Source organism: Patagioenas fasciata, chromosome 4 (assembly GCF_037038585.1).
Source record: "Patagioenas fasciata isolate bPatFas1 chromosome 4, bPatFas1.hap1, whole genome shotgun sequence".
Taxonomy (NCBI): domain Eukaryota; kingdom Metazoa; phylum Chordata; class Aves; order Columbiformes; family Columbidae; genus Patagioenas; species Patagioenas fasciata.
In genome coordinates this window covers 75123848-75148647 of record NC_092523.1, presented here as the reverse complement: position 1 = coordinate 75148647, position 24800 = coordinate 75123848, and the positions used below count along the sequence as shown (strand labels likewise).

Below are 24800 nucleotides of genomic sequence, written 5' to 3'. Positions count from 1 at the left end.
GTCATCATAGCATTAAGAAAACCTAGCACATGTGCAAAAACATGTTCACTATTAGCACTGTCAGGTATCAGACCAGGCTGCCAAGAGAGACTGCGTAATCTCTTTCCTTAGAAATTGTCATGACCTGACAGAACAAACCCCTGGGCAACCTCATCTGAATTTAGTATTGGGCTTGTTTTCTGCAGGAATTTGTACCAGAATGACTTGCTAAGGTCCTATCTGAATTATTCCATTAATGTGCAGCCCTTAGCTCCTTCAGAAAGTCTCTCTACATCTCTCTAGAAAGTGCAGCAGCACTTGTGTTGGCTAAAAACCCTGTACGACAGCAACCAGCATTCTACTGTCATTTCAGGTTTCTTCCCCATTGCCTCTCTACATCCACCTATTATTTCTTAAGTCCTGTAAGCTCTCTGGAGTTTCTTTTTATTCTGTATTTGCATATGTAGCACTTGGAGTCCTAGACTTGTGGCTAAGACTTCCCGAAAATACAGCAACAGAAATAAAATCAACACTAAAGTAAAAAAAAACAGAACAAAACCAAAACAAGATAATGACCGATTATCAGACTCAGGTTTAAGGACTGCTTAAAAACTAAGACACACTTGAGTGTCTTACAATACAATTCTTAGTTTCTTAGGAGTTAGGAAAATCAGATAGACTAAAATTGACCTTATAGATATGGCAGGTCTATATATCCTTCCCCTGTTCATAGAATGTCCCGAGTTGGAAGGGATCCACAAAGATCATTGGAAAAACCAAACCAAAATAAAACTGTGTAAGTTTTAAGAGACTGACTACATTTACACTGCTGAGAGGAAGGAAAGGAATCTTTTCAAATCACCATTCTTCAGATGGTGTATTTGACAAGAGAAACAAGCATTAGATTTTACTGGACAAAGAAGGGAAAAGTGTGTTTGCTAAACCAAGTATCTATTTAATGCAGATATACTCTTAGCCACTAGTTATTCTTTGCCAAGACAAACACAGGCATAACTCACGTAGTACCTCTCAAAATAATTTGAGTCATACCTTTAACCTGAGATGCCAAAATGGAAAACGCAGCCAGAGCTGCCTGTATCACCTTCCAGTTACCTATTTCTCACTGGCAAACTGTTCTTTTTACTATTTTCCTCCTGAGATAAAGCCCGTTTGCAGTTCTGCAGGTGAGTCGTGGACACTGGTCTGTTGTGGTAACAAACACCACAGAACCAAAGGAGCAGGAGTTGGGAGAGGCAGAAATACGGCACAAGAAGAAATAATTTTCTTGGCATGTACATCAAAGAAGCTGAAGTTCAAAGCAAATGAAACAAAACCCAACAACCTTTCTGTTAATTCTCATTCACTGCATTGGATTGTTCATTGAAATTAATAATATGGCATAGGCTTTAACACTGTGTAGCAGTCGACAAGCAAATCAGAACATCTGATGAATGTGTCAGACCTCTGTGCTTGGAAGTGACAACATAAATGCCCATAACCGAGGTTTGGCGGGTATTTTCTTCCCGTCTGAATTTTAAAAAGAACCACCTGAGGCAAGAGAAACATTCAATCTGACCAATTCCGCCCCCCCCAATTCCCAGGTCACTTACCAGGTCACTTCGAGGTGCCTCCTGATAGTCAGCTGAAAAGCAGGACATGGAAGTTCTGGCGCCGCTGCTCTCGCCGGCTGGCCGGGGGGGCTGTGCGTACTGCCGGTACGTAGCGCTCTTCGGGGTCCAGCGGAACAGGTTGATTGACTCACGAACACAACGCTCAATATCAATCTCTGATCAGGGATTTAAAGCAAGAACAAGAAACACAAGCATGAAAAGAAGTCAGTAAAGCAAATTAGCCTAGTTATGACATTATTAATCTACGTATAACCATATCTACCTCTGTCTCTCTCTCCCCCCCCCCTTAAAGGGCATGTAGTTTTCAAAATCATTTCCCACTAAACCAAACAAGACTTAGAAATTTTTTAATTAAAAACTAGAACAGACATTTTAAGCATTGATTTTATCCCTAGTTATGTATGGAAATCTGTTTAAGAGAAGTGTGATAGAACTTTAACCAATGCAAAGAGAGGATTACAATTGGCACCTAGTCATTGTAAGGCTTCTTCATTAAATGTTGTTCCAAGTCAGACTATTGACTCGAATGTGGGCACGTGCAGCACATCATCAGTACATTTCATGCTGTGTATGGACATGAGGATTTTTGGATTAACCGAGTGTCTCATTTGTCAGTTCAATAGTGCTATGAGCCAGACTGGAAGCTTCCAGTTCTCAAACTTTGTGGGGTCTGCTATTTTGACAAAGCTACATGTTATTTGTTCGGTGGAAAACAGGAGTTCTCAACACTAATTTGTACTTGATGGCAAACACAATGAGTACATTTGTTTTACAGTTTAAAAAAAATATACAGTATAAAACCCAACCAGCTATTCCCAGTGAAAGAGCTGAAGAGCTCAGTGGCTGAAGGAGTGAAGTATTACTGTACTTGGGAGGAAAGCAGATATCCGTTGAATGGGAAGCATCCTAAAATAAGCTGTAGTCAAATAAAAATTACCAAAGCATAATGAAAAACATATGCAAAAGTAAACCTACTACCAATATCATTTTTGCAACACAAAGCATCCCGCATGTATCTATCTATCTTTTAAAAACCATTTACTTTTGTATCACTATAAAAAGACCAGTTAGTTTTGCATCTCCTGTCTGGAGTCTCACAAAGAGAAAAATCATCCTAGCCTGCATTTTACAACAACCGTAATGTACCGCATCACACAAACAACAAGCGCTAATGCACTTCTTTCTTGTATCGGTCCCAAGCACCTTTGAGGATATATTTCAGCACTCACAATTTAAAAGACTGAACCCTGAACTTCTATGAAGAAAACAGAGGCACTGTGGCCAAGCTTCAGCTGTGTATCTCAAGCAGATTCGATGCCATTGCCATCCATCGTTCATGTCCATCAACAGATTTGATGCATTGCTATCAATCAGAGAGTTATACCCGAAACCTCAGTCGTTAGCAGGGTGGTGAGTGAAAAAAAGCTGAAATTGAAGCTTGGGGCAGAATATCCCAGTTGGATGACATCATTTACTTTGTTTAAAATACGAATGAATGATGCGATCTATTAATCTCCCATTCAAAATGTTGTCTGTATTCAGGTAGGATACAACCTGCAGCACATGCTTTAATTCCATTGAAGCCAACATGCTTATGTGCTATCTTGCTTCTGAAATTCTGAAAAATCTGGGACTAAAACTGTGGTTCCCCTAATTTTAATTATAGATCTAAAAATCTTTTTTGTGGATGTGAAAGTAAATCCCAATTTTCCTTAACCCTACCAGGCTCCCCAGCTACTTGGGATAATACTTGCCAGAGATAGATGTACAATGTCTTAACAGTAAGTTACAACTTTTCACTCTGTGATGAAAACATACTACATTTTTCATTTGGTATATACTGTAATGGAAGGTGGTTATTTAGTATCATTCCCAAGGAAAATCCATGCAACTGGAGAATTCCATACGATTTCTAAATTCAGATAAAGACAGCAAATGCCTTTCACTGGTTATTATTCCTAGAGGTCAGAACAGAGGCTAAAGCATGGTCACTACGGTCACACTTTCTCCACATCTCTGAAGACTCATTTTACTCATAAAAAGTTGAGAATTTCAGTTCAAGGCTGTAGTCCCTTCACAGTTTGTTTTTCGGTAAAGAGGCTGCTATAACCGTGAGTTACAGCCCTGTCTCCTGAGATTCTGAGCTAAGGAAATGTCGGCAGTATTTTTGTAAAAAGTGAGATGAAAGCAGAATTTAGCCGGTAAAAAGAAAAATAATCTGAACAACAATAATAAATAGCATTAAAACATCCAGTTGTGAGAGGGCATGATAGCTTACAACTGTCTGAAATTGAAAATGAATAATTGAAGGACGGAATAGGAACACTAGGTGCACTAGAACGCAGAAATTTATATAGACAGAATTAACTACTGAGACAGACTATAAACATCTTTTTTCCTAGAAACAAGCTCTGTAATTCTAAAAGGAATTCATTTAGAGAATTGGAAAATGCAGCTACGGGTTTTCCCTAAAAATGATAACCAGTTCTCACACATCACGGTGTAAGTAAAACATTTAGGAGTCTGTTGTTCTGTGATTCTTGGCTGTTGTTTTTTCCATTTCTTCCAAGCAGCATTTCAGGAGGACAGTGGCTGAAAATGGAATTCCATAGAATATTTTACATGGTTGGGGAGGGAGGCCATCAAAAGCTTAACACCAGTTTACAGTCTGCTGATTAATTGATCTGCTTCTAAGTAATGCAAACTAAAAATATAATAAGGAGACTGTAGTTTCCACAAATTATAATAACTAAAAAAACCCCATGTATACACAGGTATGCATATATGTGAAAATTACCAACATTTATCACCCACAAGGGAGACGAGACTACTGGTAATGAAAGATTGTATTCACATTCTTTTTAAAAAACAATTAGTTTCAGGATACTGGAATTTAAGACTGGTGTAAATATTTACAGAATATTGATTAGTCACATTGCATGAAGACGCTTCACACTCGAGTAACCTTCAAGCCACTCTTCACTCTTGGTTGGAATTTTAAGTTTAAGAAAAATCATTTCCCGTCAGTAACTAAAACGCAATGCAATCTTTTGCAGCCTGGATGGATAAGATCTTTTCTCCTCCTCTTGGCTAATAAGTAAGTCTGCTGTGCTACTTCAATTCCAATTGCTTCTCATGCTCTTTAAAATATATGACAAATGACTCAGCCTCCAATTAAATGACCGCCTTTTGCTATTGCACCAAGACTTTGCATTCACACAGTATTAGTCCTGTTTGTCCTTTTCCTGCTCCCAAGTGACTGTGTTACAAGCCAGAAAACATTAAAGCTTACACATTATTAAATACATATTTTTGGTGTGTCAGAAGTGTAAATACATCAAGTCAGTGCCCAGATTCTTGAGCAGGACTAAGAACAAATGAACAGAGTAACTCACCAGAATGCCAGACTACTTGACACAGGCAAACAACTCAGAACATCCTCTGCACAAATCTCATGGTGTCAGCAAGAAGCAAACAGAAACATTTAGAAAGGACAGGGAGGGCCTGCTCACTCATGGAGATGTACATACAACATCTCTATGCTCTCCAAGGTCCCAACACTGGGGTGTTTTACAGTTGCAAAAGCAGATGCTTTTTGTTTGTATTCATACAAAATTATTTTGCTGGAAAACCTGTAATGAAAACGTGCTGAAATAACAGAGTGTCTTTAACTGTGAGGTGTGTGCTGAAAAAATTTAAGCCTAACTGTAAATGTAATATAAGTAGTATAAAAATATCTTATAGTTTCAAAATTTAGTAGGTCTTCAAGTAGTCTGGTGTTCAAAAAGTGCACAGCACCTGCATTTCAAAAAGCCCGAGTACCTATGAACTAAAAATCACAAGTTTCATTTTAAAAACTTGGGTTTAGGAGGTCTGGCTCAACTGAGCTCACGCACTTCACAGTCAAGCAGCAACCAAGCCTTACGGGAAACAATTTTATGGCACCGGCTGATTACTCCATTACTTGGCATCAAAAGACTTTTCCTGGGATATTTAAACACAAAAAAAATACAGGAATTGAAATAAGCAGAGCAGGGAAGTAAACAAAAAGTGATCTAACAGTAATCTGGTTTCGTCATGGCCCCATCCCAATATTAAGCCTATTTAAAATTTTTTCCTCCTTTTCTGAACAAAACTTCACATTTGCTCTAAGATGTTCTTAATTTTGCTCTGTTCATGCTAAATTATCACTCCCTACCAAGCTGCTGCTTCCTTCTGTCAACAGCTTCAACTGGAAAGCATGGTTCAGCCTGACACAGCTGCTTTTATAGCTACATATATTTAGTGTTTAGTATTATAGAAAAAGGAGATAACTAGACCACACTTGACACAGAGGTCAAAAAGAAAGCATCAGTTTAAAAGCAATACACCTGTGACAAAAACACATAGAATTGTTTATGCTTCCAGTAGGACCGGAGGTGCATACATTGCTCATAGCAAGTGAAAGCAAATAATGGAGAAAAACGTAACACCAATAGTTCTTTCTTAATGAAAATGTACACAGACCAAGTCTTTGTGTGCAGTTAATCAACTCCAGAGCCCTTTCCTTGGGTAACAGGACACCAGTTAAGAAACCTGACCAAAATAAACTGCTTCTGCATTTTGGAAACAGTCCAGAATTATGGGCTCGGCTTGGCCTCTCCATCACAAATACTTGATTACTACCCTGTCAGGCAACACGGAGCTTTCACTGCACAGCCACAGAAATAGGCCAGCAAACCTCTGTGCTACCAAAGCAGGGAAGCTGAATAGATCCGTCAGTTCCATCTCCCGTTTCAGAAGAAACAAAGGCCATAAATGTCTTCTTCTCTGATGACATACAGAAAGATACACTAGGCCTAGATATTTAAAAGGAGAAATTTAGGAAGAGAAGTGACATTTCTATCCAACAACTCTGTACATATCTGTATCTACTGCTGCTAGAATGTTACTAGAAACAAAAAAGTCAACACAAAATTATTCTTTTTATATAATTCATTTCAGACATGGTAGGATAGTTGTGTTATTTCACTGTTTTATGGATAGGAATTTGCTCTTATTTACACACATCAGCATCCCTCTTGGTGCATCTTGCACCAAAATTTCAAAGGCAACACAAGTATCAGTCATTAGTTTTAAAACTCTTCAGCTAACAAGACAGAAGTCTGTTCTTCTTTCTCCATGGATGCAATGTCTGCATCTTTCAACAGCTGCCAGGAGGACATATGTGGTCAATCACAAAGCCATCATATTTTTATGTAACACAGCAGGTGTACAGAAGTTGCACTCGGCTAGAAAAATGACTGGATGCAGAAGCAAAGGAACAAACTACAGTCCTGTGTCTTCAGACAGATGGCGTGTTGCACAGCTGCAATAAGGATCGATAATTTCAATGCTGCATTGACAGGCTACCTTGTCTGAGCACATTACTCTGCAATTCTCTCCATATCTTGGAATTAAAGAAAAAATCTAGGCAGTTCTCCACAGTTAATATTGTTTACTATCTCTGGACAATATTGCCATTTTCAGTGTACATGCAACAGCTGCCTTGCAGTTGGAAGGACAACAATTTAAGCTATTCTTGAGCCTGAATGCCCACAACCAGTGGTTTGTGTATCAAAAATGAAGCGGTTCAGGCTCTTTCTTGATGAAAAATCAAACACCTGCATCAGAAACTCCGTGGAAAGAAGGACTTTTGTTTTCATGTAATGAAATCACATGCAAAGTCCAAAGAGCAGAAAAAGAACTTGTTGGTTTCTTGTCTTAATCCATAAAGGAGATGTCTGAGGACTGAGAAATTTGGAATGTATCCAGATCAGGAGTTCCATAGTGGAGGGTGTTGAGAAGATAATAATTCAAGTAGAAATTACATATCTATGTGAGATACTGACACTTTTGCTGAGAACAGTGTGGATGTTTGCAGCCTGTGTATAAACAGCAGAAACTGAGAGTTTAGTAAAGTACAACTCCTACAGTACCTGCAGTTCCACACCGACCAAAGCAGTGAGCAATAGGGAGAAGCACCATGAGTAATTCCTTGAGACATCAGTCTGCATAAAGCACAAACATGGATCCTTTTCTTATTTGCGATTGTAAGAATTGCTCTGTCTTGGCAGTTTAGTGTAAAGGTTTCCTAAAGAATGCCTTCCAGTGTGGAAAAGTGATGTTGTCCTGCACTGGTAAAGACAAGCAGGGAAGACACAGAATGATGAATGACAGTATGAAGAGTCAATGTTTACTGTAAGGGAACCACCAAATGCCACATGCTATGTCTTACTGAGAAAGACAAGTCAAACAGATCACATAAAGACTGTAATGTCAGCTGAGCTCTGACAGGAAAGCGTTTTAAACAGTTTTACGAGGTGTGCCAGGGCTGTTTAACAGCAGACACTTTCACAAACAAAATGTTAAAGACATCTGGTCCTGCCCGAACACCAGAATAAGAACACTGGACAATAACAGAAGGGTATGAATTCACACTGTATAATGGAAATAGTCAGATGGAGGCTACTATGCAAAACCTGAGAGACACACAATAATAAGGGGAAATAAAGCAGATCTGCAGAAGAATGAACATTATTTCATAACTAGACGATGACCATCTACTGAAGATGCACAAAACAACAGGTTTACAAAACTGCAGGGATCAGCTTCGAGGATAAACTTTTTAGAAACAAATGAAGATGAGGAACTTGTGCCACTAACACCATATCCAGCAGCATCCAGGTTTTGAAGGAAAAACATTATTCTGGCTTTTCTGTGTTATGTGGTTTAAAAAAAAAAAGTCTAAAACTGACTCAACAGACATTTAACAGCCTCAAATACTAGTGAAACTTAAAAGTAATATGCAACTACTGAAAGCTCAATATGCATCAGTAAATCCAGCTGAGTGGTAGACAGAACCCACTTCAGCTGTTCCCAGGCACAACCGGTATAAAATTGTAAAAGCCTCTACAACCAGAAATGCCAACCAGCCCAAATGCTTATACAATGGATCAATCTCTCAACAGCCATAGGTAGAAGGCCTTTGTATTAGCAGAGCTCTCCTCTTGCTCGCCTTTGGGATATTTTTGAGAAAATACAATGAAGTAACTTAGAATTGCTGTTTTTTGAAATAAGACAAAAATTCAAGCGACCTTGTTGGGTAAAGATTAATATAGATAAAGTATCTAGATCTGCCTAAAGAGTATCCTGAACCATGTAACACCCACAAACTACCACAAAGCAAGAAACATAATATTCAAGACTGAAATATTGTTAATTTCCCACAAAGACGGCAAGTGTAACCAGGAAGGACAATAACCATCTTGCTTATGTACCCATGCTTAAACTGCTTTAATTTCTAAAAAAAATGCTCTTGTCATTTGGCACTACATTAAATAACTTACTAAGATGCAGAACTTTCAGCATTTACCATTAGTCAAGCCTATGTTAATGTTTCACAGTGCAAAACTGGTAGCTTTAAGTAACTAACATCAGGTCAACCTTGTCAATATACTTTTCTAAATTATTTGAAGTTTGCTGCATAATTAACCTACTCGGATGTCCTATTCTTTCAAAAGGCTTTCTAACATTCCCCCAATTTGAATCTACACATCAAAGTATTGAAGTACATTCCTAAATATCATATTTTTATAACAAAAAAAACCACCCAGCACCAGCCAACCGACCAGAAAAAGACCATCTTTAAGACATGTTAAGTTTTGTGTTGTTTCAGGGTTATATTCCCAGTAGACATGTTTCCTGTTTATACCCTATCAGTTTACATGGTTGCTGAGTGTGTGTTTTAGATCCATGCTATGCTGGTGAATAAAAGAAAAAAGATTTGTGAGTGTGTGGTTCTTTTGTTTGTGTCTTTTTTTCCTGTTTGTCTGTTTTTTAGCATAAGGATTGAAGAACCAGCAAGACTGCCCAGCTCTCTGCCTTGCTCCGAAGCCAAATTCTATGTGAGCAGCCTATCCCCTACACGTTTGTCTACACTTTATAAACATTTGCAGTGACAGGTTTCACCTGACACACCCTCATGGGTTCTTAGCCCATTTATCACCATTTTCAGAGCACAGACAACATCCTTCACATACAATATGTGCTTTTCCCAGCTGGGATACTTCTCCTTCCTGAACAGGTTTTGCCATTCAATGCCAACAATCCAGCCCTGAAATTTATTCCGAGCTTGCAATATCAACAAAGTCTGAGCTTTGGGTACAAACCTGCTCTAGTCCTCCATGTCTACTATTAGGTCTTTCTGTTGATTTCTGCTAAACACCAGCTCTTAATATATTAAGAACCAAAAAGTTTGGATAGACAGAATCTAATGTCTCATGCAGGCTCATAAAGGCAAGAGTTCAAGCTCTTTGAATATGAGAAAGTAGACGGAAGGGAGCTGACAGCAAAGCCACTGAGAATTCACAGTAATTACATTCATTTATCTGCTGCTCGTTGGCACACAGAAAACTCCACTATACCTCTTTCATTCTCTTCAAAGTTGTTGTTTTGATCTTGGAGTTTATATTTTACTTGGGAAGTGGTGAAACAAATGGGAACAGGCACCAAACACCCACAAACTCAGCATTGGCCTGATGGCCAACTGCACTTCTTCCTCCTACCAAATCTTAATTAACTAAATGCTGAACCATCAGAAATTCTGGTGTGATCAAAGTGTATGAATCACGGATGTGGGCAGACAAAGGATTTTCAGGAATCAAAACAACAGAAAGTAAAATAGTAGCTACCTAGGGTCTACCTACATCTAGATGCTCTCTGATGTGCATCTAATTCTGCTGCTGTCAGCAGAAACACATCATTCAGAACTGCACCAGACAATCTTAGAGGAGACTCTCCACTATTTCTTCATCTTCCGTCTATTTCTGAGCTGGATGTAATTCTTCCAAGCATTTATATGGTTTTCACCACCATGGGATTCAGAATTTTGGCATGTCTACAATGGTAACAGGTATAATTGTTTTTCTCACATTCTCTGTTCCTTGGAGAATCAGTGTGGTGTAGTGTTGTTGGTGGTTTTTTGTTTCTGTTTTTAATATACATTTTTAGAAATAGCTACTGTAACACCAACTAATCTTAAGAAAGTGTCCTAAAAAGTTGCAAGATTGCAGTAAAACAGCTTCATCAGTCTGGAAAGCGAGTTGATATAAGCCTGAGATAAGTCATTCCAGTGCAAAAAAAGTCACCGGAGTTTCAGCCTGCTGAGCAACAATTGATTTTAGATTGAAATTACTGCAGATGTTTTGAACACAACAATCTCTTCCTCTGGGTGACCCAGTTTCAGGTGAAGGTTGTTTGTAAATTACTTTCAGAAAATTCTCAGGCATGGCACACAATATATTTTAACTAAAATAACAGAATTCCCATTTGGAAGACACAGGTGACAAAGAGCATAAGCAGTCAATACTTCTTAACCAGAAATGAGACTCAGGTCAGAAAGAGAAGGCACAAGACAATGATAATTATACATTCAAAGAAGTCACCGCTAGACCAATAACATTTAACTCTTAAGTCACACTAGGATCGTCTTCCATCCTCATTTTGTTCCCCTGTAGTAATCAGTACATGATTGGCTTTGCATTAATCTTACAATATTCAATTGTGCCACTGTTGACATCCAAAATATTGCAGACATCACCAACGTTAAAAAAAAGAATAATAAATCATTTCAGAAATACCGTTCTATCAAAACATTTCCTAACAGAGTATCAGCAAAGTTGTCATAAACTACAATCAGCAGGAAGCAGGTACATTACAATACTTCAGATTTCAAGTGGTTTAATTTTATTATATAAACAGAGGTGTATTATGAGTACTAATGTGTTCTTACCCATGACCTCAGTATAAAGTACTTCAACTGTCAGTAAGTCAGCTGATTCAAGATAAATTGGAATATATAATTTAGAACCACTCAAGGGAAAAAAAGGGGGGGGAGAAATGACCGTAGGCAAGAAAATAAGTTAAATATTAATGAGTCTAAATTTAACTAAGACATATAGCTAATAGATAGAGGAGGAAGCAAGGGAGAATCTTTCAGTTTAGCACTGACCTTCAGACCATCTGAACATTTCCAGTTAAATTTAATAAGGGCATTTGAAATGCCTGAGCATATAGACTGAAAATGAAAAAAGCCACACCATAAGGAATGGCCTAATTCAATTTCTTATAAATTGAGAAATACGATAGCAATTGCATAGTATATACTAAACTGAAAGATAGCAGAAAAGCAAAATTTTGCAACTGTAAATTAAGCAGTTGTGGAGACTGCCACACTTAACAAGAGCTTTTAAGCTTAAATGCTCTTCCAAACTCAATTCTCTCCTTCATTTCTTCTGAAAGAGAATTACTTCTGTTTAACTCAATTATGGGTTCTTGAACTGCACACATGGTGTTCAAACGGAGCCCATTAACTCTATAATTAGCCCAGGAATTAGCCAAAAGTTAAAGTTATCTTAAGAAAGGCCACACAGTTAAACCAGTGTCATCTCTTAAACAAGACATACATTATGTTAGTAAGATCCTGGGTGGGAGAGAGGAAATTAATACCAGAACATAAGTATATTCTTGGTGCAGTAGCCTTCTAATTCACGTGTTACATTAATATCACTCATCTTTCAGCTAACTGGGCCTACTCAGTTCAAACGCATCCTACTGTCTCAACAGAAACTTGCTCAGACATAAGAGCCAAACTTCATGGTTAACTGCAATTTTATAGTGGCTTTTTTTCCCAAGATCCAACACTTGCTCGTGTGGACAGGTCAACAATTGGACAAGACACCAGAACCTCTGCACAACCATCATGCAGCCTCCAATCAGATTTTGAGCGTTCTTTTGAAAGTTTTCCATTTCAAATGGAAACCGACTTGGCACAGAACAATTCTAATACTGCTTTCCCTAATTTTTACATTAATTGCTTCCACAGCAAAAGTTCGTTTATTTTTGAAAGGAAAATAAGCTAGTACCAGCATCAAAGGGTAAAAGGACTGTTCAGAACAGCACTGTTTCTTTTTTCACTAAGAAATCCCTGTCAACTGGATCACTTTTATATGTGGCATATCTACAGTCGCTTATTAATCACCCAAAATCATTCTAAATTACCCTCACCTCGAAATACTAACAAGCTCACCCAGTTCTTGCTGATGACAGCAAAAAGACTTCTACTAGTTTTATCAAGCTGTACTTAGGACCTACACAGTCTGACAATGAGTTTGCCTATTCTACCATGATTTCAAAACACGTCCGATTTGTAGTACCTATTCACATGCAAGCACATACTTTCTTCAACAACATGCCGGAGAAGACAGAAGGAAGAAACAGTTTTTTCTGTACCTGGCAAGTCTGAAAAAAGGAGAATGCATTCATTGAATCCGTTAGCCAGCAGGCGATCCCGCAGCTGTTGAAGTATCGCAACTCCAATGCAGAACGGGAAGGAGGAATTTCCAAGCAGTAACGTGTCCCACAAGTGAAAAATTTTGTGCAAAGGAAAGACGTCTGCATGATGAACAAGCACAATGAAAACAAAAGAAGCTATAAGCACCTAACTTGGTAAAAACACAGACACACATGCACAAACTCTTAAGGAGTTGCATAGATACTTTTTCCCTTTCCCATCTTAGGGCTGCTTCCTTTTTAATTTGGGAGCAAAGGGGACTCAAGCTCTTCAGAAAAAGGTTTGTCTTCATATAAATTTTGATTATTCTGGAAATCATCAGATTCTTATTTCATTGTTAAACGCTCAGAAATGTGCAGGTTTTTAGACTTCAAGCTAACATAACACCGGCAATTTATTTTTCTGTTGGTAGGGTACAATTACGCATTAGGACATGCATATCAGTTTTTCTAATACTATGAAGACAGTAATCAGTTAATCAATAAGCTGAACTACTTAAAATTAGACATGAAAATTAGCAGAACAGACCCAAATTGGGACAATAAAGGAAAGACAAGGAGAAAGGCCTGTTAAAATAAGGAACATATTATACATGAAGTTGAAGGTGGTTCTCCTGAAATAAGCTACCCTTCAATTAAATAATTGCAACATTTTATTGCGATTCATTGCCAAGGAAACCATCTCTGTGGTTTTCCAAAGGTGGTGATTCTCATGGAAGTTTTAGGACAACTGCAAGAACAGCTGCTTCACAGGCAAGATCTTGCAGTCAAGAATCTCATTAAATTCTTTGATATTTCAGAGAAACAATCCATCTACTTTTTCCATTCTGCCACTTTGTTTTAAATTCAAATCCTGCCAATGTTGAAAGGAAATAAAAAAAATAAATCACAGATATCTTTCAGGAAAGATTTTTAATTTCTTTCTAGACTTGCTTTTTAACTTTGTCCTCTTCCATTAAAAGCTCAGCAAATTATAAAGCTCTTTCTATTCCTAACATCCATGCAACACATACCATAGTAAACTAGTGCTAGTAGAATAACAATGTGTCAAAGTGTAATAAAAATAAGCTTGTTTTGCTGCCCTTCAAAAGCAAAGTTACTCTTTTTCTTACATTATCTAGGTGAGCGCAGTGGTGAGGTTTGGTGTGGTGGGTTTTGTTTTGGTTTTTTTTAACTATTATCATATCTTTTTCCAGTAGATAACAGCTTCCTTTGCACACTCCCTAAATACTGCATGGGTAAAATAATCCAGTTAAAATTCGACCCAGTATTAAAAAAAAAAGCTAATTATTGTCAAATAAGGACAGAAAGTATGTGACAGGCGCTGCTGAGATTCAAATCACAACACACATTCCCTGCAAATTACAAGCAACCTACTAAACGTTAGACACATCACACCAATTGCGAAGGCTTTAGCTGAAAATGCGAGCAAAATTACGCTTAAGAAACACAAGGACATTTAATCAGAGCAAAAATGATGCGTACTCACGTGTAAACATTGTGAGGAACCAGGGAATAGCATAAAGCTGCAAAAGGTAGTGGTGGGGGAAGAGAACAAAACCGTATTTTATTAAGAGTTAAAGTTGTTTGTGACTACTGCCTACTACATTAAAAATTGCCTAGCTTAGCATGAATATGTTTAAAATTGCAAATAACTGCAGTGGGAGAACCACTATCACACAACTTTTAGCTCCTCAGAGAAGCTTTTTCCTCCCCCAGCTCCCCATTCTCATCCCTTTCAAATTACTGGTTTGTGATACTATATTGAAAACAACAGCAAAACGAACCACTACACTCAGTAGGGCTCACGTTGGCACAAAATAGCCCCTGAAGTCTTAAGGAAATAAAGAGCTGCTCTATTAAACTGTCACAGTTGTCACTTTACATACATATACGGTTAAGTGAAAACTAATGAAGAATGCCTGAACAAGCATAAACCAACTGGATTCAATACATATTGTGATTATGGAAAAAAAAATCTGGTTCTATACATATAATTAAAAGTGCAAATCACAATTTCCAATGGAAAAATTAACCATATCAACCTTTTTCTCCTACGCTGGTATTTAATAAAATGTATACTCGTTAGTGAAAGGCAATAAGAACGGTTTCGTTCTGAAAAGCATTTAGTGTTGGTTACTAACACCTTGAGCATTTCTGTTCCCTTGTGACCTTTAAAGGCAGCATCACCTGAAGAATCTGAGGCTGCTTCAGCACTTCCATTACATGAGACTAAATGTTTGTTCTGCTGCAACGGCTACAAACTTTCAGACTTATGAGATCACACAGACAAAATTCAGTATGTGTTAGAAAAGCTGAGCATTTATGACACCGTAAGAGCTTTTCAGTTTTCACTGAAGTATTTAGTGTGTTGAAGGCAACAGAATCCATTTTCATGAAACATTGAACGGTACAGAAAGTCCCCACGAATTAGAATGCAAGAGTGAGATGGCCATTGTTAAATTTTACTCAGATCATGTGCTCTGTTTTCCACTTCCGAAGATTTACAGTTAGACATAAAGCTTAATATATTACTTTTTAGCTCATAAAAAGCGCAAATTAATCCTCCTATTAAGCTTTCCCTAGAAGTAACCAAATGCGAAGCAGCAAGCATAATCAATATTACATTAATAAATTACGCATTACTCCATAAACTCTTAGCAGGGTTATGGCACTGATTAAATGATGAACACATTTGCTGAAAAGGTCCTTAGCACAGCTCTCTAAATTTTATTCCTACATCTTCATCTGAGCATCTGATTGTATCTGAACCATACTGTCCATAAAATTAAAAAAGCTGCAATGCCCAGACTGTTCACCACTTTCAACAGTCAGGAGGGTTTTATAAAGCTTGGCCTCCAACCTGCCAATTGATTTTAAGTGTTCAAAAAACAAAACAAATCAATTTCTATCACCATTTTCATCTTCTAATCCATTCATGCTGTTTCCCTGAGCGTATCTTTGCTGTGCCTTCAATAGATGGCTCTCTACTGAGTAACAACATAACCTGGAATATTCCTTACAGAGGCTGTGATCAGCCTGGAGATATATATTATGTGGATGTCATTTTGAATTGCTTCCTTCGTATTTAAAAGCAATTATTTCCTCCTTTTCATATATTTGATTAGAATGTTATTACCAAAGCAGATCCACACTTGCTCCTAATTTCACAAACACCTTTCATGCATCTATGCAGAAATACACAGGAAAGTACGTAACATTTAAAACATTAAATAGATTATTAAAAGGCAACCACAAGGCAAAACACGGCTTTACTCTAAATCATCCTCACCAGACCAATCAATAGTGGCATGAAAAGCAGGTCAAACTATTTAAGTTTTTATTGAAGGGATTTTTCCTTCTGATTTTTGCAAACATTCCTTTCTAAAACAGGGAGGTCTCATTAAACATGAAGAGGTTGTGATTACTGTTAATAAGTGAGCATAGAAAAGCCACAACACTGGTACTATTCCCCCATGCTAAACAAATTGATAAACACTGACAAAAAGAACTGCACTGACTCGAAGTCCTCAAATAAACAAGCTACCAAATTCTTTTGGTTAAATGCCTGCACTTTTTCCGTATGATTAGTAAATACTGCCCTCTAGCAATGCCCGGCTGGAACATCACCGTGTGGGGCTGCTGTACCAACAAGCTGCTGGTGCAGAGGTTTTCAACCCTTCACTATCGAATCCCAAAATATAATGGGGTTGCGTTTTTGATGGACACTCTCTGCAGCTGGAAAGCACACCTAATGGTTAATCGAATTAGTGTTTGAAATGCTGGAATAAGTCATGTTAACGTAAGAACCTGTACACCCAACACTTCATTTTTCAGGGCGAGCTTGAGATCAGCAACACTGTAATTATCACTTTGCTTTACTAGTAAAATACAAGCTCTTTTGTGCTTTTAAGTAAGGACTTGGACATTTGTTACATATGAAGAACACACAGGTTCCGTAACATCAGTTCCTGTTCGAACAGTCGGAATAAATCCACAGATTTTTTTAAGATAAATTGAAACCTCTTGTCCTTAGATTTGGTTTCATTCTCCGTATTTCCATCATTTCTGGCTGAAGCTTCCTCTCCAACAGTGCTCTGCTATGACAAATTCTGCTGAGTACTTGAGCCTGGAGATGCAGTTCATTGTTTTTCAACGGAGTGAAGGTGTTTACTTGCCACAGACGGCCATATTTTGAGAAGACTGCATCTCCCATTAGACATTCAAAGCTCTTAGAGATACTGGCTCAAATCTAGATGAAACCCTTTTCCGTGAGGATTCTTGTCTGGTATTGTTGTCCGGATTGGTTCATTATTTGACCATTCCTCTAGAAAATGAGAGCTTTTCAACCCAATGCTATGTAGCAAGTATTTCACCCTATTTTCAGTTGGAGCCCTTCCTCCTCAAAGCTGAAGTGACACTTAGAGGAATACAGGCACTACCACATCAATGGCACTATGGGCAACTATTCTACATCCAACAGGGAGTAATTTGCTTCAGCAGAACATGCTAAAAACCCTGAAATGGTCAGTTGTAAGATAGCTTGTCTGCCATGCTAACTTGCTTTCTAGGTGCTTCAGGCAGGCGTTAGTTTAAATGACAACAGAAAGCATTCAGAAAATATACATTTATTTTCTTATTGAATTGTCCCATAACAATCACAGATATTGACGATCTGTTAAGTACTTCAACTTTTCTTTCCAAGCTTATTAGGCTAAAAGACCATTTAACACAGCTACACAGAAAGACGGTCAAACAAAGAATGCCCCTCAGCTAAAAGGATGATCCCCAGCTAAAAGGAATCCTCTTTGCCTTTGGAAACCCCCCTGGCATTCCTTTCCTCCCCCCTCCATCATGATCATCCTCACTACACAGAGTGAACCCCAGCCCTGAAGCCCCCAGTACGGTGCTGCCACCCAATAAATATAGGAAAAGATTCACCTGTTAGTGGGGAAATAAACCACCAAAACTTCAAGGCCATGCTTACTTTCTTAAAAGTACTTTAAAGAATAACCTCTATGTATTTTTTTACTACATTTTATATATTTTTTCTACCTATTGTTCAGAGGTCCACCGTTTTTAAGTGATCTTGGATTGACCAAAACGGAGCCTTTGAAGCATATATCTCCCATTACCCATCTCTGACTTCGTGGCGTAACCTGCCAAAACCATTCTCTCAAAGGAGAATAAAACAAAACCTTGTAAAAAAAGAAGACAGAAATGGAAAAAAAACCAAAACAGAATCTTATTCTGTATCATAGATTTTGGGTTTTATGAGGCGGTAAGGCCAAAGATAAAAGTGTGGCAGTTTTCCTGTTTGTGGTTTTGTGTGGCTTTGGTTTTGTTTTTTTCCTTCTATGAAGTTGCTATTATATTTTTCCTTTTGTTTCTAGCCTGTTTGATGTATGTGTGAAACCATCTTTCCCAGCAATAAACTGGAATTTTATTTTGCTGAGTTGTCCTGACAAGGCTGCCTCCTAACTGCTGCTTTTCATTTTCATTTCTTAAGAAAATTATTTTGTTCTCTACAGCTTTCTGAGGAGAAGAAGTGAAGAGGGAGATGCTGATCTCTTCTCCTTGGTATCCAGCAACAGGACATATAGGAGTGGTACAAAGCTGCACCAGGGGAAGTTCACACTTGATCTTAGGAAGCATTTCTTTACCAAGAGAGTGGTGAAACACTGCAACAGGCTTCCTAGAGAGGTGGTCGAAGCCCCAAGCCTGTCCGTGTTCAAGAGGCATTTGGACAACGCTCTTAACAACATGCTTTAACTTTCAGTCAGCCCTGAAGTGGTCAGGTAGTTGGACTAGATGATCATTGTAGGTCCCTTTCAACTGAAATATTCTATTCTATAAAACCCTGATCTTGCACCTTCACGTTCCACCTTCAAAATACATAAAGACATACTCAGCTTCAAGCCTAAATGGTGCCTAGACAATCATACATTTAAATCCTATGGAGAGGTGAAAAAATCTTTTGATGACCGGGAATGCAAAGACAATGCAGATTGAGTCCAATATTTAATATTATGTTCTACCCACCTATATGCACCTACACAAACAAAATCTGAAGAATCATCACTCTCCTCACAAGATAAAAATACCAGCAAGATTCAGCACTAGGTAGTTGTGCAACAGAACAAACAGAGATGAAGTACTTCCATTGCAGGATTTTTAATTGTCAGTTAGATGAAGCCCTCCCGCATATTGCCGAAAGCAAGCTAACATACCTACATACGACAGCAGCTCCAGCAGGATGATATTAAGCAACTGCAGCCAGACTTTGCCATCTCTGTTAATGGTCGGCTGACAACTGTGTCTAGCTTTCATAATTTGCAGCTGAAAGCTCTTTAGAATAATTTATGCCTATAGTTACCCTTTTAGTAATGTAGCACACTTCCTTGTTTTTTCTCAGCTCAAAATGGTCTGCTCTTGATGTCAGAATTACTCAGTAAAATATAGAACATGTTATGAAGCATTATATAGGGTGGAGGAGATGATAAACTTTGGGAGAGCAAAGAACTGTAGATTCACCGTATATATCCCTCTATTTACATGTAAATCACATAGCCACAGCAATGTACTTAATCCAGGCACCACATCAGCTAACAATATTCAGAACTATTCAAGCTGTAGCAGTGTTCAATATTCTGAGAGCTACACGACCCCAAGCAAATGGGAAGGGTGCCAGGAAACACAATCTTTCCCGCAGCGGAGCCTGCGTTTCAATGATGAAAGATTAATCAGGGTTTACTTTGATAGGATTAGTACTCAAGCACGAAACTCTGGTTCAGATCTCATTACTACAGTGCATATCCTTCAGCTTGATGGATCCTGTGCTGTCTTGTTACAGGTACAAAAACCACCTCTCTCACTAATCTAAAATGCCAAACAACTTTTATTTTTTTTAAAAAAAAAGACAATTTGGAAAGGACAACCTCTCTTCAGAGGTTACTGTGAATTTTAGAGCTAGCATTTGTATTCATTGCAAGTTGGATTTTTTTAAAATATATCTCTGTTTTGTCATTATTTACTGCATTAGCTATAACCATGTCTAGACTGTAACATTGGAGAGACAAGGCTCACATTTGACTATGTGCTGTCCAATGACTAGCACAACACAAAAACTAAAATATAGCAAACCAGGTGATTTTAAACTATTCCATCTGACTTGCACTTTGAAAGTTTTCAGTGAAGGATTATAACTGTGTAAGCAGACACCAGGAGCTACTGAAAGGTCAGCTAACACCCAAGATGGGTTGGTACAGAGCTCTCATGTAGGTTTGTTGCAGAAACGGGGACCTGTAAGGTGGTCAGTGAAATTACAGCCCTGTCTCCTCAGTGGGAAGCAGTATCCTGGACAAAAGACACAGAGGAATTGCTTTGGTCATCCCCAGCCTTTAACAAATATCAAGTGCATTTACACAGTGATGCTGCAAGACTGATTCTCCCGCAGGAACTTAATGTTGCTGTTACCCATGCCCTCTATCCCCCCAAATATTTTAGGCTTTCTAAAGATTAATGTTCTCCCTTCTCAACACCTTCATCTTCCTCCCATCCATCCTCTTCAGATGCGGGTCATCAACAATACATGTTGCCTTCTCAAACATCTCTATAATGCAATACAACGGCTTTCTCTTCTGTTCATTTTAATGCCGTAGTATCTTTTAAATTTGTATCATACTTAGCATTTAAAACAGCTCTACAAATAAAAGTATATATTTGCTTTTCCATTACAGTATTTGTAAACAGTGATAATGAGTATCTGCCAGGCCCAAAGACACACCAGTTCACCACAAATGACTTTCAGAGGCTTGACCTTACTCCTTCAACTTAAATCACTTCCTAATAAGCACCTCTTTCCTGATAAAATAAACTTTATATATCAATTTTTCATTTATGAAATTTACATTTCTACATCAACATCACCTGACTTCGTTTCCTTTTTCTGTTTCGGCCTCTCAGTCATCAGCTGTTCTTATGATCAATTTGTAATTACCAAATTACTAAATGTCCAACATATGATGATACAGGGTGTATCAATTAATAGCGCTCTCCCTATAGCCTTGCCTAAGTCTACTTTTCAGAAACATCAGTCATAAACTTCGATAATGCTACAGTAGGCAAACATTTTTATAGAGAATTATCTTCCTTTCCGGGCTATACGTGCCTCTCTAAACAAAGGAGAAAGCTTCACTATTTACAGTGATAGCTTAAAGTGCGGCTCCAAAGAACACCTTGTTTTGCTTTTTCCAACATGGTCCTCCCTCTCTCCTACATTTTGGTTGAGTTCTCCATTTTCATTTTCTTTCATCTTACAGACTTTTTCCAATGAAAGCATAAAACTTAACACGTTATGCACTTGGCCAATGCTCCTGATGAGTCCAAAACTAACTGCTAAGTATTTTCCAAGGTGTGACGTACCTACAAATTAACCACCACTTGCATATATCTTTCATGCTACTTGCAAATTGATGTGTCCTTTGGCATTTAATTAATTTGTAGAAAATTTGTTATTAATAATTTATGGCCACATTAATTTTTGTATATAAATCCACACTTTTAAAAGATAATTATATGCATGTTTTCAGATAAATCTGTAAATTACAATAACTGAGTAGTAATTTTTTTAATTCACCACGCCAACAAAACGGGAAGGACTGAGGTACGTAAAGCCAAAATGCAAACTTAACCATTTTATCAGCATACTCAGAAAGGTCCATTAATAGGAAAGTTTCACTTATGTCAAATTGCTACTGAAACAGCCTGGAAAGGCATCTCATTCTCGTGGCCCTCATTTTCCATTTTTCACTTTGAACAATATGTAAAAGAACCCTTAGCACTTACATCTGGAATAAAACCGATTTCATTAAGGTGGTTACTCAGCTCTGGATCGTGGAATGCAATCATCTGGGAAAACACCGTCAGGTATTCTGAAATTACAAGGAAATTCAAGATTATTGTCAAAACCACAAACCACCACATGCTGTGAGCTCACAATAGAGCTGCACAACATGACTAACATAATGATAAACCAGCAAGTGAATACTACTACTGTCCTCCTTGTCACCATTATATTCAATACAGAAGAAGAAAGGTTTAATTTCTCTTCTTTGGTACTTCTCAATTTGGATTTTCAACAATGGTTTACTTGGTTCCTCCTTAGGTTGTGATGTATGTCCACAATACAAAGTTAAAGACTTTTCACAGTATGAGTATGAGCCACAAGACATCGATGGAAGCAAATTAGAACAAGACTGCTCCAAAGATTTTTAAGACCCAAACTGTTTTAGTGAGACACAAAGTTTATACTATTTCAATTACATTCTGTGTGGTTTCTTTTCTACACAGTTAAATTCCCTAATCTGGAAGTTGAAGTTTTAAGGCAATGAGGTTTTAAGGTTACCATCTTAATTTGTATTTTTTCCAACAGATAAGGAGAAATACTTACAGTAAAAGATAAAATTTATTACATCTTTAGCATGGCACATTAGGCTGATGGGTGCAATTTCATTAAGTTGCTTAAATACCACTTCCTTTTAATTGGAAGAGAAGCAGACAGCAGAACAGACACTGACAGATTTCTCTCTCTCTGTTCTGCCCCATCTCGGTTTTGTCTGCGCTGTCACATGCTTTGTTAGAAGGAAGATGAAGATGCAATAATATTGCAGTTTTGTAACAGATGGCAATATCTCTTCCTCCATGCTCCCAAAAAGAGAGTAATTAAGGCCCAGACAGCTAGTTAAGGGAAGAGGGACAGAGAATGTGAACCCTGTTCCCAGAGGAGAATGTACTGACATCTCATCACCACTGTCCCCAAATATAAGCCCCCAAACACCAAGTCCACACAGTCCACAGATTAGCCATCCAGAATTGCCATTGCTTCCTTTAAAGCCTATTGTAAGGACTAGATGCCTCCTACTGTCTCTCTTGGGGACAGCAATTAACTCCCCATTACTCAGTTTGTCTTCAGTCCTGAAGCGGTGAAATTAAATTCCAGTTTCAATGATAAGCAGCACAGAAATGGCTCTGCTGGGATAATTCCACACATAGGCACCTTTATTTAAGAACAGAAGTGAGTCTAAACATGCAGTTGTTTAAAGACTCCTATCTTACATACCTTGATTATCTGCGCTCAAGTTAGCTCCTCTCGGTTAAGTCAACAAGTTAAGAACAATCAGACTGTAAAATAATTATATTTGGACTTGAAAAATTTAAAAGCCGATTCTGCCTCAGGAAGACTAATGAACAATTCTCTCACTATAAGAATACAAAGGAAACAAGCCACAGTCCTACTGCAAACTACACTTGAAAGGATGCTCTGCTCTGCCACAGGTGTCTGGGCAGCACTCAGGTGGGAGTTCAGTGTCACCAGGACCAGGCTGTTTCAGAATTACTCACCTATCACACGTTTTCTCAGCTTCAAGCCAAAGTTATTCACATGCATACAAGTTAGGGAGATAACTGAATCCATGCCTTAAATTCATACCACACAACATCATGATTTTTAAAAAGTATCTCTCTAAGGTGCATGTTACATCAGTTTTATTTCATGAAACAGCCAGTAGTCACAAGTCAGTTGTAGCAAACCAGTAATTCTACACATGCAGCCGTATGCTGATGAAATGAATTTCACAGTTAGCTTCCCTGAAGCACATTTATTTTCAAAATGAGGATTCGTGCCCATGATGGTTTTCTACAGATATACTACAGTTTGGTAAATGTCATTTTTATTTGCCTAGCCGGTCTCATGAAATATAATTACAGAGGGGGATTACATGGTTAATTAATGGTCTATAAAAATACACAAATCTTCACAAAAATGTATTGCTTAGGTCCAGCCAATTGCTGTTGGTTGGAATTTTATTTTATGAATTTTTGTTTTACATAACTGGGCATTCTATATCCAAACCCCTTTAACTGCTCTTGCTGCCTATTTCATGTAAGGAAATACATCTGACAAGCTTAAAAAAATGCCTTCATTATACAGGACAAGCTCAGAAACGAGGTATGTTGAACTCTGCAGCTCAAAAGATTCCTCCCGTCTACCCTTATGTGGAAGACACAAAGAAGCTAAAATTGCAGTAGGTAGTCAAATGACACATTCTTAACACTTTCTTCCAACCCAACACGGCAGCGAAATTGCAAATAATTTTCCTTTAAAACTGTATTAACATATTGGTATGTAAATATGACCCTAGAAAGGATTAAATCAGAATACCAAAAGCATCCTAAAACCTCCAGTCTCCCTGAGTCCTGGACGATGCCAGATGTTGCACAGGAACTTGGGAACGCCTCTACTACTTTGGTTTACAGAATCCTACTGGCCTGTATTTCTAACTTTGGCTGATACATATATTTGTAAAGCCCCTAAGGAATAACATCAGTGAACTCTAGAGAGCAAAAGTATTATTCAACAGAAGACTATACCCCTTTGAGTAAAGTCTAAAGCGGCTGTCTCCACAGGAGCATCTGCTACAATACACTTACTCTTTTCATCTTTAGACCTTTACTGTCCTTATTTTTTTTTTCCAGCAAGCACTTTTTCTTCACAGACTCAAGGATGCAAACAAGTTCTCTTGAACGGTTTTTCCAAACTGTTATTTTATATACTCAGCTCATAACACCTCTTGCCTACTGTCCTTCATATGCAAACTCTCCTAACCACTGTGTTCTCTCTGTATGTTAGCTCTCTACCTGTTATCCAGTATGTAACTGCTCCATGTCTAATTATTTTTTGTTGATTAGTTCTTAATTTCCTTTTTGCTTTGAAAATAAAAAAATGCCAGACACCATTTCTAAGTTGAAGAGTTTCACAAG

The 24800-nt window shown here is 38.0% G+C and overlaps 1 protein-coding gene across 6 annotated transcripts in view; it reads right to left on the bottom strand.

Moving 5' to 3' along the window:
- TBCK (TBC1 domain containing kinase) overlaps window positions 1–24800 on the bottom strand; it is a 95889-nt gene that overhangs the window by 23462 nt on the left and 47627 nt on the right. For all 6 annotated transcript variants that reach the window (XM_065837823.2, XM_071808214.1, XM_071808213.1 and 3 more), the window contains 4 exons: window positions 21828–21913; window positions 14470–14506; window positions 12921–13082; window positions 1590–1765 (listed from right to left, as the gene is read on the bottom strand). In XM_065837823.2, the coding sequence (XP_065693895.1) occupies window positions 1590–1765; window positions 12921–13082; window positions 14470–14506; window positions 21828–21913 (461 nt within the window). The remainder of the gene's footprint in view (window positions 1–1589; window positions 1766–12920; window positions 13083–14469; window positions 14507–21827; window positions 21914–24800) is intronic.